The 15,803-nt window shown below is 40.8% G+C and overlaps 4 protein-coding genes across 4 annotated transcripts; 2 read left to right on the top strand and 2 right to left on the bottom strand.

The window, feature by feature from the left end:
* The first annotated feature begins 922 nt into the window (after positions 1-922).
* LOC112088027 lies at positions 923-3,441 on the top strand. The gene is made up of 5 exons (XM_024158176.1): positions 923-1,045; positions 1,114-1,471; positions 1,565-2,387; positions 2,435-3,275; positions 3,355-3,441. Exons 1-5 carry the CDS (start codon positions 923-925, stop codon positions 3,439-3,441), a joined length of 2,232 nt encoding a protein of 743 aa, XP_024013944.1.
* A 922-nt stretch (positions 3,442-4,363) lies between these two features.
* On the top strand, positions 4,364-5,090 carry LOC18022359 (ubiquitin-conjugating enzyme E2 4). Its single transcript, XM_006404930.2, has 4 exons — positions 4,364-4,436; positions 4,541-4,668; positions 4,773-4,880; positions 4,989-5,090. The coding sequence occupies exons 1-4, from the start codon at positions 4,364-4,366 to the stop codon at positions 5,088-5,090; spliced, it is 411 nt and encodes a 136-aa protein (XP_006404993.2).
* Positions 5,091-12,045: 6,955 nt separating this feature from the next.
* LOC18022358 lies at positions 12,046-14,176 on the bottom strand. Its single transcript, XM_024158175.1, has 6 exons — positions 13,991-14,176; positions 13,634-13,828; positions 13,426-13,548; positions 12,944-13,314; positions 12,784-12,868; positions 12,046-12,708 (listed from the first exon to the last, which is right to left on the bottom strand). The coding sequence occupies exons 1-6, from the start codon at positions 14,174-14,176 to the stop codon at positions 12,046-12,048; spliced, it is 1,623 nt and encodes a 540-aa protein (XP_024013943.1).
* Positions 14,177-14,186: 10 nt separating this feature from the next.
* On the bottom strand, positions 14,187-15,521 carry LOC112088026. Its single transcript, XM_024158174.1, has 2 exons — positions 14,571-15,521; positions 14,187-14,447 (listed from the first exon to the last, which is right to left on the bottom strand). The coding sequence occupies exons 1-2, from the start codon at positions 15,519-15,521 to the stop codon at positions 14,187-14,189; spliced, it is 1,212 nt and encodes a 403-aa protein (XP_024013942.1).
* Between the last annotated feature and the right edge of the window lie 282 nt (positions 15,522-15,803).

Here is a 15,803-nt window from a genome sequence, read left to right as displayed (position 1 = left end):
GAATGAAATTCCCAAAAACCACCTAACTGGGCCTCGCTTACGGGCCGGAAACTACCCAAGTAATTACACAAAAAACTACCCTTCCCATTCCCTTTTTAATTTTGGCGGGAAAAATTGTGGTTAATTAGGGATAATGGAGATAAATTGGTTAAAATAAGAAAGAAAGTACCCTAACCAAATTAGAAACCCTAGTTTCCCTTTCCAGAAGATGTTGAAATTGAAGGGGAAATTATGCGATGATCTAGAGGACAACAACCACGGTTAGTTACTTAATCCTATTATTGTACACCCATAGATTTGTCATTGTTATTTTCGATTTTTTTTTCGGTCTGGTGTTCGCCATTTGCCAGTAGTTTTATAGATATGGTGTTCGCGAATTGCAGTGGATGCGTTCATTCTTGTTATGGCGGGAACGTGGATAAGGTACTATACAGGAGAATGAGATTTCAAAATGGACATATCTCGTCGTGGCAGGTGCATAAATTGCAAAGATGTGTCCGGACCAGATGATTTGAGAAATCTGATTGCGCATGAGTTCGGATTAGACACGAGAGTTGTTTCGGTGGAGATTTCCTACTAGTTTGATGATGTTCTAGCTGAGCTTAATGGTGATGGGAGTTGTCCATGTGTAATAGTTACTCCTCGAGAGTACAAATTCTTCCTTTCGCTACATAAGTCTGACAAGTCTGTGAATTTATTTGTCACATTCAAGGAGTCAGTAAATGGTAAAATGGTGAGATTGAAACGGAAGGAAAGTCTTGAAGTTCAAATTGCGAGGGAACGGCGAAAGTCCTTAGGGCCAACAAACTTCATAGCCTCTTCTTCGGCAGAGTCTAGTCAACCCGATGATGAAGCAGATGATGAAGATATCGCTGATTGTTTGCTGATAGCACATGCCAAGAAAATATAGGCAGAGGCCGCAATGAACACCTCCAAAGGTGTACAACTTGAAGCTGTCTCTGTTATCCATCCTCCATTGGGATTAAAAATGTCCCAGGAATCAGAGAAAGTAGAGGCTAAGGCCAGCACTAACACCTCCGTTAATGTAAAACCGGATGTTCCAAGTCACGCTGTCGCTGATGACCACCCTGAGTTGGAATTAAAAATGCCCAGAAATCAGACGAGGCGAGAGATTCGGAAGAGAAAGAAGCTGATGATGTTGACGATGACGCACACGGCTCTGATGATGATTATGATCCGGATTATGATTTTGACTGGTGGAATGATTACGTTCTAGCAGATGGAAAGGGTTTCCATTCTAAACCTGGATTTGATGAGGATAAGGATGACTCTGGTAGTTCAGGCGGTTGTGGAAGTACTCGCGGAAGTGAGCCGAGTGATTCAAACCATATGGACAACTCCATTGTCTTAACGGAGAGTCCTATTCATTTTTCTGGAAGAAAGAGGACTGTATGTGAGAATGTTCTGGCTCCCCATGGAGATGATGATGATTTTGTGCAGACTCCGCCAGGTGATGTCAGTTAGGGGCGTCTGAATGGCGGTGCAGAGCTGAAGAAAGCGATTAAACGTACAGAACTATATGGATTTCCGGATGTGGCACCAGTCTCTGATGAAATGGGAGGGGATTTCGATGAACTTGATTTGTCAAATGAAGATGGAGAGATATGGGTTGGGAAAAAGTTCAGGAACAAGGAACACTTTAAAATCACGTTGGCCATCAATGCGCTGAAGAATATAGTGACGTTCGAATTCAAAAAGCATGCGAAGAAGTACACAGTCGCCGAATGTCCATCAAAGATATGTGATTGGAGAGTGTTGGGGTGTCAAGTTGGCGAGTCGGCGTTGTATGAGGTGAGGAAGGCGTGTTTGACGCATACATGCCACCCGGATACAAGAAAGAAATTTTCAAAACATGCTACTTCTAAAGTCATGGCGGCTCTGCTGAAGTCTAAGTATGAGAATGCAATAGTTGGGCCACGTGCGAGTCAGCTACCTGCGATTGTTCTCTCCGAATATAATATTACAGCATCGTACTGGAAATGCTGGAAAGTTAAGGAGGTGGGTATATACTCTGCTCACGGAACAGAGGAGACTTCTTTCAAATTATTACCGATTTACCTCCATGTGCTCAAGTATGCTAACCCCGGCACCATAACGCATTTGATAACCGAGAGCGAGAGAGATGAAAAAGAAGGAAAATGTATTACCAGGTTTAAGTCCGTATTTATGGCATTGGCTGCGTGTATATCTGGATGGAAACATTTGAAACAAGTAGTTGTTGTTGATGGGACTCACCTCACTGGTAAGTATAAGGGTTGTCTATTAACGGCCAGTGGACAAGATGCTAATTACCAGGTATTTCCAATAGCGTTCGCCGTTGTTGATGCAGAGTCTGACAAGACGTGGAGATGGTTCTTTGAGAAGTTGTTAGAAATAATTTCAGATTCTCTGATCTTACTGTTATCTCGGATAGGCACGGTGGAATTGCCAAAGCTAAAAAGAAATGGTATCCACAGTCACACCACGGTGCATGTCTTGTCCATATCCAGAGAAATGTTCACGGTAAATACAAAGGTTCCGGTCAGAAAGGGTTGGTCGGAAAGGCTGGAGAAGCGTTCAAAGTTTCTAATTTCAAGAAACTATACGCAAGGCTGAAGGATGTTGATTATGGTTGTTGGGAGTACATGGAAAAAATCCCTCTTGCGCTGTGGACTAGATCACACTTTTCTGGTCAGAGGTATAATATGACCTCCAGTAACATTGCAGAGTCTCTGAACAATGCACTATTAGCTCCAAGAGACAGTCCAATCGTTGCAATGCTAGAATTTATCAGGCTAATGTTAAGTAGGTGGCTTGAATGCAGAAGAGAGACCATTCAAAAGATGGATGGTGACATTACAGAAGAGGTTGACAAGTTAATGAACCTGCAGCAGCAAAAATCTGCTGCACTTTCGGTTCAAGGCATTTCTTTGTGGGAGGTTGAAGTGAGTTCTGAGTTCGGTGTACGGAGGCTTGTTGATCTCCTAAACAAAACATGCTCATGTCTAGAGTTTCAGACATTGAAATACCCTTGCCGACATGCAATGGCCGCGGCTAGGCTTCGCCAAGTGGAGTACAGCAGTTTGGTTGATCCAATTCTTAAGAAATCAATTTGGAGTGCAACAGTTTGTGGCAAAATCCTACCAGTGCCCGACCCTGACGACATTCGTATCCCAGCAGAGGTGCGTGACCTTAATATTATGCCACCTAAGGCAAAACGTCCATCAGGAAGGCCTACGACGAAGAGAAAACTTTCAGCAGGAGAGTATCCTCAGGTTAGTGTACACTAAACATATATTTTTTTCCCAGTGATACTGATTACTGATTAATGATTACTGATATACGCTGTTGCAGGTTGCGAAAAAAAAGAAGCCAAAAAAATGCTCTAGATGTGGAAATGCCGGCCATAACCGGGCAAAATGCAAGGAACCATTGGGTTGACCGGGAGTGGCTTTTGTGTGTCTCTTGATGTTTTTTTTGTGGGGATGTTGCTTTGTTTTTTGGGTTTGTTTGTAGCGTACACTATGTTTCCCTATATTTAAACTTGGAAAGGCATGAACTATGTTTAATTTGTTATGAAATTTATGATGTTTACTGGTCAGGGTTTAGGGTTTAGACGGTGGACATGTTGCTATGTTTTTCGGGTTTGTTTCTAGCGTGTACACCCTTGACGGTGGACACTGTTTGTGTACACTGTGATGGTGGACAACATCAATCAGTTTACATCATATAGTGTATTTGCATTATGGCTTATGTATAAGTTTACATTTATATGGTTTAGCATATAAATTTATGTTATGGACGTTATGGGTTAGGGTTTAGGGTTTAGGGCTTAGGGTTTACGATGAAAGCTTTAGGCTTTATCTTATTAAGGAATCAAAATAATTAGCACAGGCATGGATCTGGATCAAAATAATTATCAAAGACATGGTTCTATAGCAGAGAAAGAAAACTTTATGAAAGACATGGTTCTGGATCAAAATAATTATCAAAGACATGGTTCTATAGCAGAGAAAGAAAACATTATATAGAAAACGGACAATGATCGTGTCTTTGAATTGAAATTGTAGGACAGGACAACACGAGTAAACGGTTTTTTCAAAAAACAAGTCATTACAATTTTGAAAATCGCAATAATGAAACCAGTGTCTAAGTTCAAAAAAAATCAAATTGGAAATGACAAAAACTAGTTAAGTACCTTTTTTGAAACCTGTTGCACCGTTTGACCGACTCGTTTCCCTTCTTTACTTTATAATGTTTTTCCGGTCGTCCTCTATAAAAACTGTCCCCTGCCTTCTTCAGTGAAACAAGTTTCCGGAGACAGAAAAAGTTAATAACAGCAAAAGTTACTTACTTTCTAAACATGTACTCTGCGAAAGTGATCTCATTGCAATTGAAGGAAGTGGAGAGGAAAAACAGTCCATGTTTCAGTACAGGTATTTGATGGTTAATTTGAAAATAGGGCATTAGTTAAGTTTTAGTTTTACAGGGTCGGTCTTTTACATCGTCTACCTAATTAGTGGTTTGCCGATTTCATTAGGACCTGTGGGTGAGGACTTGTATCACTGGGAAGCTATCATAACGGGGCCTAAAGGTTCACCCTATGAGAATGGTGTTTTCAAAGTAGACATTCACTTTCCACTTGACTACCCTTTCGCGCCACCTAGGGTAAGGAATGAAGCATATGATTGCTCTCTAAAATTGCTGTATTTTTAGGGTTTAGGATTTAGTCAATAAAGATTTCAATTACTAATAACACTGATTTTTTTCAGGTGATGTTCAAAACAAAAGTGTATCACCCAAACGTTAATACTTATGGGAACATTTTTCTGAAGATGTTGAACCCAACTCACTTCAGGACCAACAACAACATCAATGATGTATTTTTACACATGAAAGAAATAAATCGTTATTGTCTTTTAGGGAATATAATATAGTAATTCCATTTAAATAAGGGCTTACCTGTGTTTACATGTATATGTAATCAGGTACTGACGGAAATACACCAAATGTTTACTGCCCCCCAAATAGGCGAAGGAAACTTTTTTGTGGAAGACAGGGCTGCTTTTGAAACCACTGCACTTGCGTAGACGGTGGAGCACGCCGGAAGAGTATAAACTCCTTAATTGTACTTTTAATTATGTTTGTTGAATTGTGTATTTTGTTTAGGAAAAAAATAAGACCTCTATTTTGTTAGCGTGTAGTTGGTTGGGAAGTTTATGACTTCATATTAACTTTTTAATATCATTTTGTGGTTTTTATGTTTTGGATTTGATAAATTGTCGAAGCATAAATTGTCCAACGATTTCATGAAACATAAATCATGGAATATTAATTCAAAGATTGTTCATTACATACTAAAAAGGAAATACTCGTGTACACTTGCAAAGGTGTACAGCATAAACTTATCTTTAAAGCATTTCGCAGATACGCCTAGCACACCAATATATGAAGGAACCATTGCAAAGTACTCGGATCTCAGGTTCGAAATGATCAAATGCACAATCAGGCAGCTTGATGACGTTGTCGTTTGGATATGAAAATGAGTTTGAGTACGTATCCATGTATGCAGTTCCGTAATATGAAATCTCAAGAATTAACTCCTCACCTAATTGTCGCACGCGCTCTGACTGTAGACTTCCTTGATGCGTTGCCAACAGTTGCAATGTTTGGCTTGCGGAACAAGGGTCACCCAAGCAAACGCTGAACATGGCGGACGCCAGGGTCGAGAGAGCGTCGGTGGGAACATTTGGTTCCAGCATGGTCCTACTTGCAATGAGATCTGCGCCTCTTGTTGCAAGTCTCAGGCCTTCCCAGTATCTTGCCTCAGGGTTTCCACTCGCCAAACATCTCAGAAAGAATGAGCGTCTTTCATTTCCAGGGCAGATGTCGTTGGGGACACAGCAAAGGGCATAAATGTTGGAAGCTTTGAGGACATCGTCGGTGAAAACAAGCCGGAGGGTGCGCTTTCCAGCGCGCACAAATGGTCCGAGTCGCCAAAATGCTTCACTGCTGAGCCTCTTGAGGATTTCCATAAGAATTTCATCAGGCAAGTCTGGAAGCGACATGTTCGGTTTAGGGTTTGTTATGTTTGGTTTAGGGTTTGTTTTCGTTGGAAAGGAGGCAAGTTTTGGTAAGACAAAGCAAAATCATCATATATGGATTTCACTGGTGTGTGGTTGGGGGGTGGAGAATTTATTATACGGTTGAAAATAATATAATAATGTACTCCCTTTTAGTAAATATTTCACCTACCCGTTTTGTACCCCCAATTTTTTAGAATAATGGTCAGTTCTCTTTTATTAAAGTGCCCGAAACTAGTAGTTACATTTATAATGTAGTGCGACGTGTTGGGGTCAGTTTAGCAGTTATTGAAGTGGCTCTTATCTGTATACCAACCACGAATTAGGACATTTATATATCTATCCACCTTCTCTACAAATAAAGCGAATCAAATTTATTTTTCACCAAAGTGAAACAACAATGCACTACTTAGACGATGATGTTTTAGGGTTAATAGTAAAGAAACTAGCTGAGGATGATTCCTATCATCTTGGCCCCTTTATTCGCGCAGGAAAACGTGGAAGAGCCATCGCGTTCACCGACGACGTGTTACGCTCTGCAGACATCTCTCGATTGGTTGACTCACCGCTCGACGTTTCCCCTAGGAGCCGTTACCGCCCATTCTTTGAGCGTTGTCTTGGCGCCTGTAATCCACGAGCTATTTATTTCGAAGCCATTGGAGTTGCCGTGAGTGAGCAAAGATTGTATTCAGCGATTACAATGCTTAACCGACTTGTCCCATGTGATAAACATGCTACTTTCGCATGTGCCATGTTTGAAATTTGCGTCGGTCGTCCACGAAGGGCTAAAAAACTCCTCACCTATGTATTCACTCACCACGTCTCTTATGCGGCTTATGAAATGAAGCTGTTAGCGCACGCCGTAATACGTCACGTATGGGAGTTCGCACTGGGGCCGTTTCAAGATCCGTGGGGTAGCCTTTGGTCCTTCCCCATCACCCTACAAGAAGAACCTATATCGGAGTGTGTAGATGACCATTACGATGGCTCAAATACACCAGACTGCGAGTATTGCCTTCTACAATGCACGGCTCTGCGCATAAGATATTTACTTTAGTTTAACTATTTAAATTGCAACTGCTTGTTTAATTTTGTAATAAATTTAAGGTGGAAAGTAAGTGAAAATCACTTGACGATTGATGTTGTAACAAGTAGCTACTAACAACTTAACTAGTTGTAACAATGTAACTACTTCTTTAATTTCTGTAGTTGGTAAACATCACTTCACAAACTTCTTGTAATATTACTTCTGTTCAACTACACACTAATTGTCTTACCATTAACTATTTCTCAACAACAACTACCCATGGAATTCAATATATAGTTTCATAAAATTGCGCAAAAAGTTCACCCTACACAAACCTTACACAAACCCTATAACCTTCCTAAAAAATGCCAGATTTACTAGATTTACCAGATCATATTTTCGAAATCATTTTGAAGAAGGTTGCTGAGTCTGACTGCATCGACCTTGGACCGATTATTCTGGCCGGGACCCATGGTAGAGACATTGCGTATAGCGCGGAAGTACTCAGATCGGCATACCTATGGACATTGCATGACACACCATCTCGGATATACCCTGGTGGAGTATATCGGCCTTTATTCCTGCGCTGCTTAGCGTCGAGAAATCCACAGGCCATATTGGTCGAAGCTATAAGGTTCGTGTCAACAGAGGAGAAGATCTACACCGCCATCAGGATGCTAAATAAGCTCGTGCCATCAGACGTCTATGCGACTTACAGCTGTGCGATTTTGCAAATGTGCGTGGGTCGCCCTAACAGAGGGAAAAAACTTCTTAAGATGGTTTTCATGTACCACTATCCTCATGATTCTCGTGAAATTCTTGAAGTCACCGCAGAGATAGTAGATTTATTCTGGTCATTTTGCCCACGTAATAAACATACATACAAGGAAAAGTTCAGGTACCCTAGTCTCATTCATGAAGATAACTCTGCGTCGTGCGAAGTGTATCACGAGAATGTGCATTATATTGTTACATGTGAAAATTGTTATCTTAGATGTTCGGCAGAACGCATAGCAAAAATGCTTTAGTATCGATGTGCTATGCTCGCTTGTCGCTTGTTTGTAAAATAAATATGAAGTTTTTATAACAGCCTTATGTTTAACAGCCTTATGTCAAAAAAGGGTTTACAATCACGTATACCAATGTTGGTGTACGTTTACGAACCCGTATACCAATTTTAGTGTACGTTTACGTTCCAGTATTCATCGTTCTTTAAAAATGTGTAATGTTATTATATTTTCAACCTGTTTTACGTTTCCAATCTATATCTGACCCCGTTTACGTAAGTAGGTGTACGTCTTTAGGTTTACGGTTTTAGGTATACGTAAGTAGGTGTACGTCTATAGGTATACGGTAATAGGTGTACATAAATAATTACAGTGAAGAGGTGTACATAATTAATTACTGCCCTAGACGAAATGATATCCTGGCACTTTCATTTTGATACAAAACATTTTAAGAGCTTGATGATTAATTACGTAAGTAGGTGTACGTCTATAGGTATACGGTAATAGGTGTACATAAATAATTACAGTGAAGAGGTGTACATAATTAATTACTGCCCTAGACGAAATGATATCCTGGCACTTTCATGTTGATACAAAACATTTTAAGAGCTTGACGATTAATTACTACATTTACGAACATAAGTACCATAAATATCAGAAAATCAACTACTAATTCTCCATAGATTATGTTTATACAAAAGTAAGAGTTGCAACTAAAAACCGAAAGCAGACAAGCAATTTGAAAAACATCAGTTGTAGTTTGGAACACTTAGACAACATAAATAATTAAAGAGACACGAATGCAAGCAAATACTAAGATTACGGCTTTCACCAATCGAGCATGAACGGCCAGCTTGGAACGACGTTCCTAATGAAGCGGAAGAACCTTTGGGTCTCTTGGGCCTAGAAACAGGTTGTGCACTTTGGCTGCTTAAAGTCTTCTGCAAACCACTGGAACCAGTAATTGATAACCCCGCAGTGACAGGTGTACAGCGCAAGGAATCTCGGATGAAAGGCAGCCGCTTTCTCAGTGAAATCCACTGGAAAATCGAAATTCCATCCATGTGGAACGTCGGCCAGCAACAACCGGCTCATCCTCCTCCGGTTTTGCACCGTGAGCCTGCCCAAATACTCCTCTGCACGGACGAAGTCTTCCGGCACAGCTGTGAGCCACATCCCGTACACAAAAAGGGCTCAGTCGTAGCCTCCCTCCGCAGCAGCCCTTATCAATTCCACGCCTTCACCATCGTGGAAGAAAAAGTAGGCTTGCATCCCCCTCTCGAAAATAACCCCTGGATTACCCGCATCATGGAATCTCCTCATCATCGTTGGGTAATGTGGAACCGCCGCTTGTTCATGCACGATTTCGGCGGGATCAATGGCTCGATAGAAACCCTTGATTGTGCCGATACGGTTGAAACGAGAACAAACAGCACGGAGGCGGGCTATTTCCCTTATAGTTGGGTTTGAAGCGGCCAGAATTTGTTCCAGCAATTCATCAGGGAGTGAGAGAAGATAGGAAAAATCACCATCACCACCTCTGTTTCTCCTTGGAACCATCGTTTATTTCGGTGAAAAGAGAAAAGATAAGAAAATGGAATGAGGAAGAGGAGAAAGGATTGAAAATGGTACGAAAGAGGAAGTTATGATGGTTCTAAGTAAGTAGTTACGGTGAATGGATTGAATTTAAAGAGGTAGTGCGGTTTTAATAGAGCCGAATAGCTGTCTTTGAAGAGAGACGTTGAAAAGAGACGAAAATGTGTCTTTTCGTTCACCGGCAAAATTAAATTACCACAATAAATACAAAGAATTACCAAATCAAAGCAAATTTCACCAATTAACTTTACTGATGAATGCTTTAATGTACTTTTTGATATACCACAATACATTTATGATTTCTGAGACAATACTATTAGTATTTATGATATTATCGAAATTTCATTAACAAGACAGCCCTTTTATAATTGTTGGAAAATAAATTTCTTGTCATCATTACAGACGTTTTCTCAACATCACGTTAACCGAGATATAGAGTACAGATTGAGTCCACATAGACGAAATCATGAATTTTTTTTTGAAAATATGCGTACAGAAATAGGTAAGGTAAGGCTTTTAATAAATAATGTCGTGTGTATATCCATGTTCTCCGAAAATTCTCTGAAAACAGATAATGCCGTTTGTTTACTCAAATATATAATATGTGATAACTGTAACATTCAGGTGTACAAATTTAGGTGTACATATTGAGTCCAGATTGAGGTGTTCTTTTTTTTTTGTAGTTATTAGGCGTACACAGAGAGGTAAACTGAGACTTTAAAGATATAAGAGAACGGTTCTCGAAAAACTTGCACTACCACCCACCGAAATTAAATAAAGTCAGCACAATTAAAGTATCCATAGATAGAAAGCAAAACAAAGTACACCTACATACATACATACGTAGTAGGCCTAAATAAAATTTTAAATCTTAAAGTACGAAATAACAGCAACGCCGAGGTGTACTCAATTTAGGTGTACACACCAAGGTGTACACAACGCAGGTGTACACACCGAAACTGGTTGACTTGCACCAATCAGTCACCATTCTTCCATTGACGGCCCAGACGCGCTGCATACCAAACAAATACGAAGAACTTTTGTGTTTCCTGTGCCCAGAAACACGACGTGCACATGCTTGGCCCCTTTAATAATTCGTCATGCCAATCAAGTTGAGCATTGGCAACACCACAGCGACAAGACCAAAGTGTGGCAAACTGAGCATTAGTCTCAAATCTCCTCCTCGAGAACTCGTCTGGCAAATTAACATAACCACGCTCACATCCATCAATAATTTTCCGTATTATTCTCCTCATTGCCCCCCTGCCTAGTTTTGAAAGATACTCTAAACCCATGGGGTCTTCGACCACTGCTTTCATGTACATGCCATACATGTAAATACCTGTTTCATATCCCATATCTGCAGCTTCCTTGATGAGTTTTATGCCACATTTGTCTCCACGGTAGAAGTAGTCTTGCATACCCTTCATGAACAGCAAACCAGGATTGCGTGCGTCATACATCGTCCTCAACAAGTTGGGAAATTCCCAATACGCGATAAAAGGCATATCGAAATCTTCGGGAATAGGCATCTCCAATTCCACGGGATCAACCGATGCTAGAAAATTTTTGGTTAAAGTGCAGGCCTGGAACCGTTTGCAAACTTGCTTCAGTGTGAAAATTTGTTGGACGGAGTTGCAACTGTATTCGAGAACCTTCTCCAATAGTTCGTCGGGAAGCGCCATCAGAGGGGATTGACAATCACGGATATCCGCATCACATCGCCCTCTCTTTGGTGCCATAGTTAATTTGTGAGGTTCAATTGTGATGAAAACGGTTGTTTATGGAGATGGAATAACTGCGGTTTAGGATTTGTGAAGCGGAACGGTTCTTTATGTTGCATATATATAATAATTAAAAAGCCCACTAAATGACCGTATACATTAAATGCGGTTACCGTTAAGATTGTAAATGAGTTTGTAAAATTAGTGGATAAACCATAAATTTCCTTGTTGTACACCCAGTTGATGTACACCTAAATGGATATTGGTGTACAGGTACATATTTAGCCGGGAACAAGGTATTCACACAACAATTAATAAATACTAAAATAATGTGAAGTATAAACAAATTTGTCTTTATGTACTCCCATTTGATGCATATTGGTGTACAACTAAACGCTATTAGGTGTACGGATACGCAATTATTAAAGTAAACTAAATTATAAGCAAATTAAATAATCGACACACCAATTAATAGATAGTAAAGTAAACAATATTATAAGCATATAAATTATCAAATAAACCCACATCCTAAACATTATCAAACACATAATCCAACAAATAACCCTTGCATAAATTGTCAAGTTCAACATTAAACTTCAACATTCGTCCTAAGCGTTGGCAATAGCCGGATTTCCGACAAACTCTTCGTATGAGTCCATGGCGTATTTCTCCCTTAACCTGTCAACGTCATCGTCCGTTATCAAACCCATATCCTCCACTCCAAGGCCTGCAGCATGTATCTCTAAGAATTTGGCCGCACATGGACCACAGTCACCGGATCTTTTGTTCTGATATATGCCCTCCAAACGACTCCATGTGTAAGGGGTGGTGCGTAGGCCTTCCGTTAATTTGCTATCCAAATAACGCTTCAATATAAATGGCATACTTTGACACACGGGCGCCATATACTGCTCCACAGCCGCTTCATCATTATGACTGATGAATAAGTCCAAAATCTTTATGTTGCCCGTTTTAAAGTCAATTACAAGGCCTACCCAATGCTCAGACCCCCAGTTCATGGGAACGTATACAACGTCCACAAACCGTACAAACATTTGCCTCTGCCGCTGATTAGCCCACTTTGCTGGTTTTCCCAATACAATGCCCTGAATGGTTTTCCCCCAGTCATACTGATTTTTGTCTCGCGATATGAAATCGTTGTAGTAGTTGTCGATGATGGATATGAACAAGGTGTCTACAAATGCTACCCTGTCTTTCAAGTATATTTCACCTCTACGTCTCCAAAGCATGGCCATTATGACTTGCATGTGCTGACGAAAAACAAAACATAAATAACATATAATACAGATAATTAAAGATTGAGTAAGTACTAACTATATACTTACCATTGTGTTAACCCACTCAGTAGGCTTCGCAATTTGTAGGAAGAATTGATTGTTCACAGTGTGACCAGTGACAATGCAAAAGTCGCTGTAATGAGAGCAATTGGTAATTGATTAGAATGAAAGTTTAAGGATAAATTGCTTTCAATACGATATAACTTACATGTTTCTTTCACGCGATAATAACTCCTGAAATGCCTTGAAGTGGTCTTGGTCAACTGTTTCGAGTGGTTTGTACGCAGCTTTCGATCTGGATACAAATAGAGCTTTCACCTTTGAATCAGCGGTGTAAATATCTCGAATCTTGTCCGACCGTACACGTGCGCGTTTTGCTCTACTTCTTCCTCCTCTTCCTGTTCCTCTACCTCTTCGTCCTCTTCCTGTTCCTCCACTTGTTCTCCTTACACCAGACGATCCCTCAACTTCTTGTGGGGGTTTTGGAGTACAAGGGGTCTTCTGCGAAGCATCACTTGCATCCTCAGGCGCAGTATGGTAATCTTTCCCCGCATTTGAGTCGTCCTCATTAGCCACACCCTACAAACCACTGTAACAATAAAGCGTATAACATATCAATCGTATACCTAGCGTATACCTAAAAACTACTGTATACACATCCATATCATATGAACAACTTTAATGTCTGACCTGTGCATCCTGCGCATCTGTCTGCGCTTCATGTTTCTTATATGCGTAGCTCAATGGGTGAGGAGTCTGAGGTTTGTAGACTACTAAGGGGCCTGACACCAAATTTGTTCTACCACCATCCACCTGAATAAGTCATAAAAAACATAGCACATTACACCCACGTTATGAAACTTAATAGAGTCAGCTGCTGACTAAACAATTAGCTCACCTCGTTGAGGCCATAAGGAGGAATTTCATCCGGAATGACGAAGTAAGGAGGTGGACGAGTTGTTCCTGAATTGGCTTGTCCCGGTTCAGGGGTCATCGTCGGAGCTTCTGGAGTCTTCAAGTACGCATGGTCCCTGGGAGAATAATGGTCCCCGCCGTAGTATGTAGAGGTCCCTTTTTCATCATCTCTTTCTTTCTGGTGTACACCATCTTCGGGGTGTACACCATCATTATGGCGTACGCTAGACTGTGCCCCTCCATCTTCGGCTTCGTCTTCATCTTCATCCGCTTTTTCACCATTTTTTTTTGTATTTTGTCCTTCGTCATCCTGTTCCCCATCTTCTTTTGACTGGTGTACATCGTCATCTTCTTCGTCCTCTTGGTATACGCCCAATCTCTTGTCCAACTCGGTCTTAATCTCACGAAGGAGCAAAGTATTCTGAAGTACTATCCATCTTTTAAGATCTTTAATCTGTCCACTTTCAGGTGTTTCATCTTCTGATAGATTAGAAGAGTTCTTGCCCCTGCCTCTCTTCCTCAGCATCTTACGTTTTTCAGTTTGATGAGTTTTCTGTTTCTTTTTTCGGTCGGGTGGATGGCTCAGGTTCCTGTTCATTGGTAACCTCGTCCTCTGCATCACTAATATCCACGATAGGTGCCGGTGCCACTGCAAAATCCGAAGGTGTGAATTTGTACCCCTCGGCCATGAGTTCCTGCATGAATGCAACTTCGGCATCCTCTACCTCATCTCCCCAACGCAATTCATTCTGTTGGTCATTCTCACCATCATCCACTACCATCTGTTTCACAGACAACTAAGACAAAAAAAATACAATTGCAAAATTACCAACCAAAATGACAGAGCACTTATCTTTTAAGAGAAGTACTACAAAATAAGACTACAAATAGTACTAAATATAATACTACAAATAATTTACCAGAGAGTCGGATTCCACGGCATGTATGTCCCCAAGATGCAACAGTGTGATAACGTTTTGACAGCCTTCGGGATCTTCAAGGAATGTCTTCAAGTTATCAGGTTGAGGAATTTTGGAAACCAACATTGGTATAGATTGGAGGGCCATGAGTTGTAGTGATAGAGGGAATCCATAGCATGCACTGGTTTTCTGTTTAAGTTGACGGCGCAATCGTGTTACAGGATTCTCCCTTTTCTCGGCATCCGTGATTGCCTTCATAGCTTGAAAACGAGATACTGTTTTGTTAAAGGATACCCTCCCCCATGGATACAGCATGAACCTATCCAAGTCACTCAACATCTCAACGTATTTCTCGGTGAGGGCCAGATTTTTGCTATTGCAAAACAGAACACCGTCGACAAGAACGATTAGGGCCAATGGAAGCCGTTTCCATCGGGGTAGATCCGGGTCCTTTAGCATTTCAAGCACATCATACACGTTCATAGCCTTCGCTCTTCCGAACAGGTCTTTCCAGATTCCTGTTTTTCCGACTTCTTCTTCTTCTTCTGTGCTATCAGGTTCGGGATTGCAATTCAATCCAGTGATTTCCTTGAACTCCCGTATCGAATATCTCAGAGGCTGTCCACCAAAGAGGAACCAAATCTCGTGTTTCTTCGTGGTCACAAGTTGTCGTGATAGAAGGGCATGGACAAGTTTGGCGCTGTTGCAACATCTTGCAACAGGTAGATGGAATAACTTCCCAAACTGGGAATGAAGTAGCTTCTCAAGATCTTCAGTACCCTTTAACGCCTCGACAAGGAGGCCAATTACATTGGCCTTTGAATATATGTTCAACCGAGCACCAACGGGGTAGCAACCATCGCCGAGGACTCTTTTTGGTAGTTTTTCCGAAAGGTTATTTGAAGCTTCTCCATCTTCCATGCCTGTATTTGAAGGTTCTCCGTCTTCCATTCCTGTATTTGAACGAAAACAACAATTCCGAAATGCACGAAAAGATATAGTATTCTGGATAAACAGTGAAATGCAAACCCAGGGGAAATGTTTGAGGGAAAGGAGTTCGAAGGAGTTCGAAAGAGAGAACATATATCTGGGAAAACTACCTTATTCGTATGCTCTCCTATAAAAAATTCTGTAACTGTTTCTAGATGATATAAGAGTAATCCAACCGTTTGAAATCAATATGTAGACATAAGTACTACAGTTCATAACCGCTAATACATAAATGAAGCCAAT

This window comes from Eutrema salsugineum, unplaced genomic scaffold (assembly GCF_000478725.1).
Source record: "Eutrema salsugineum unplaced genomic scaffold, Eutsalg1_0 scaffold_15, whole genome shotgun sequence".
Lineage (NCBI taxonomy): Eukaryota > Viridiplantae > Streptophyta > Magnoliopsida > Brassicales > Brassicaceae > Eutrema > Eutrema salsugineum.
Note: the sequence above shows the minus strand (reverse complement) of the source record. Positions and strands in the feature narration are given on the sequence as shown.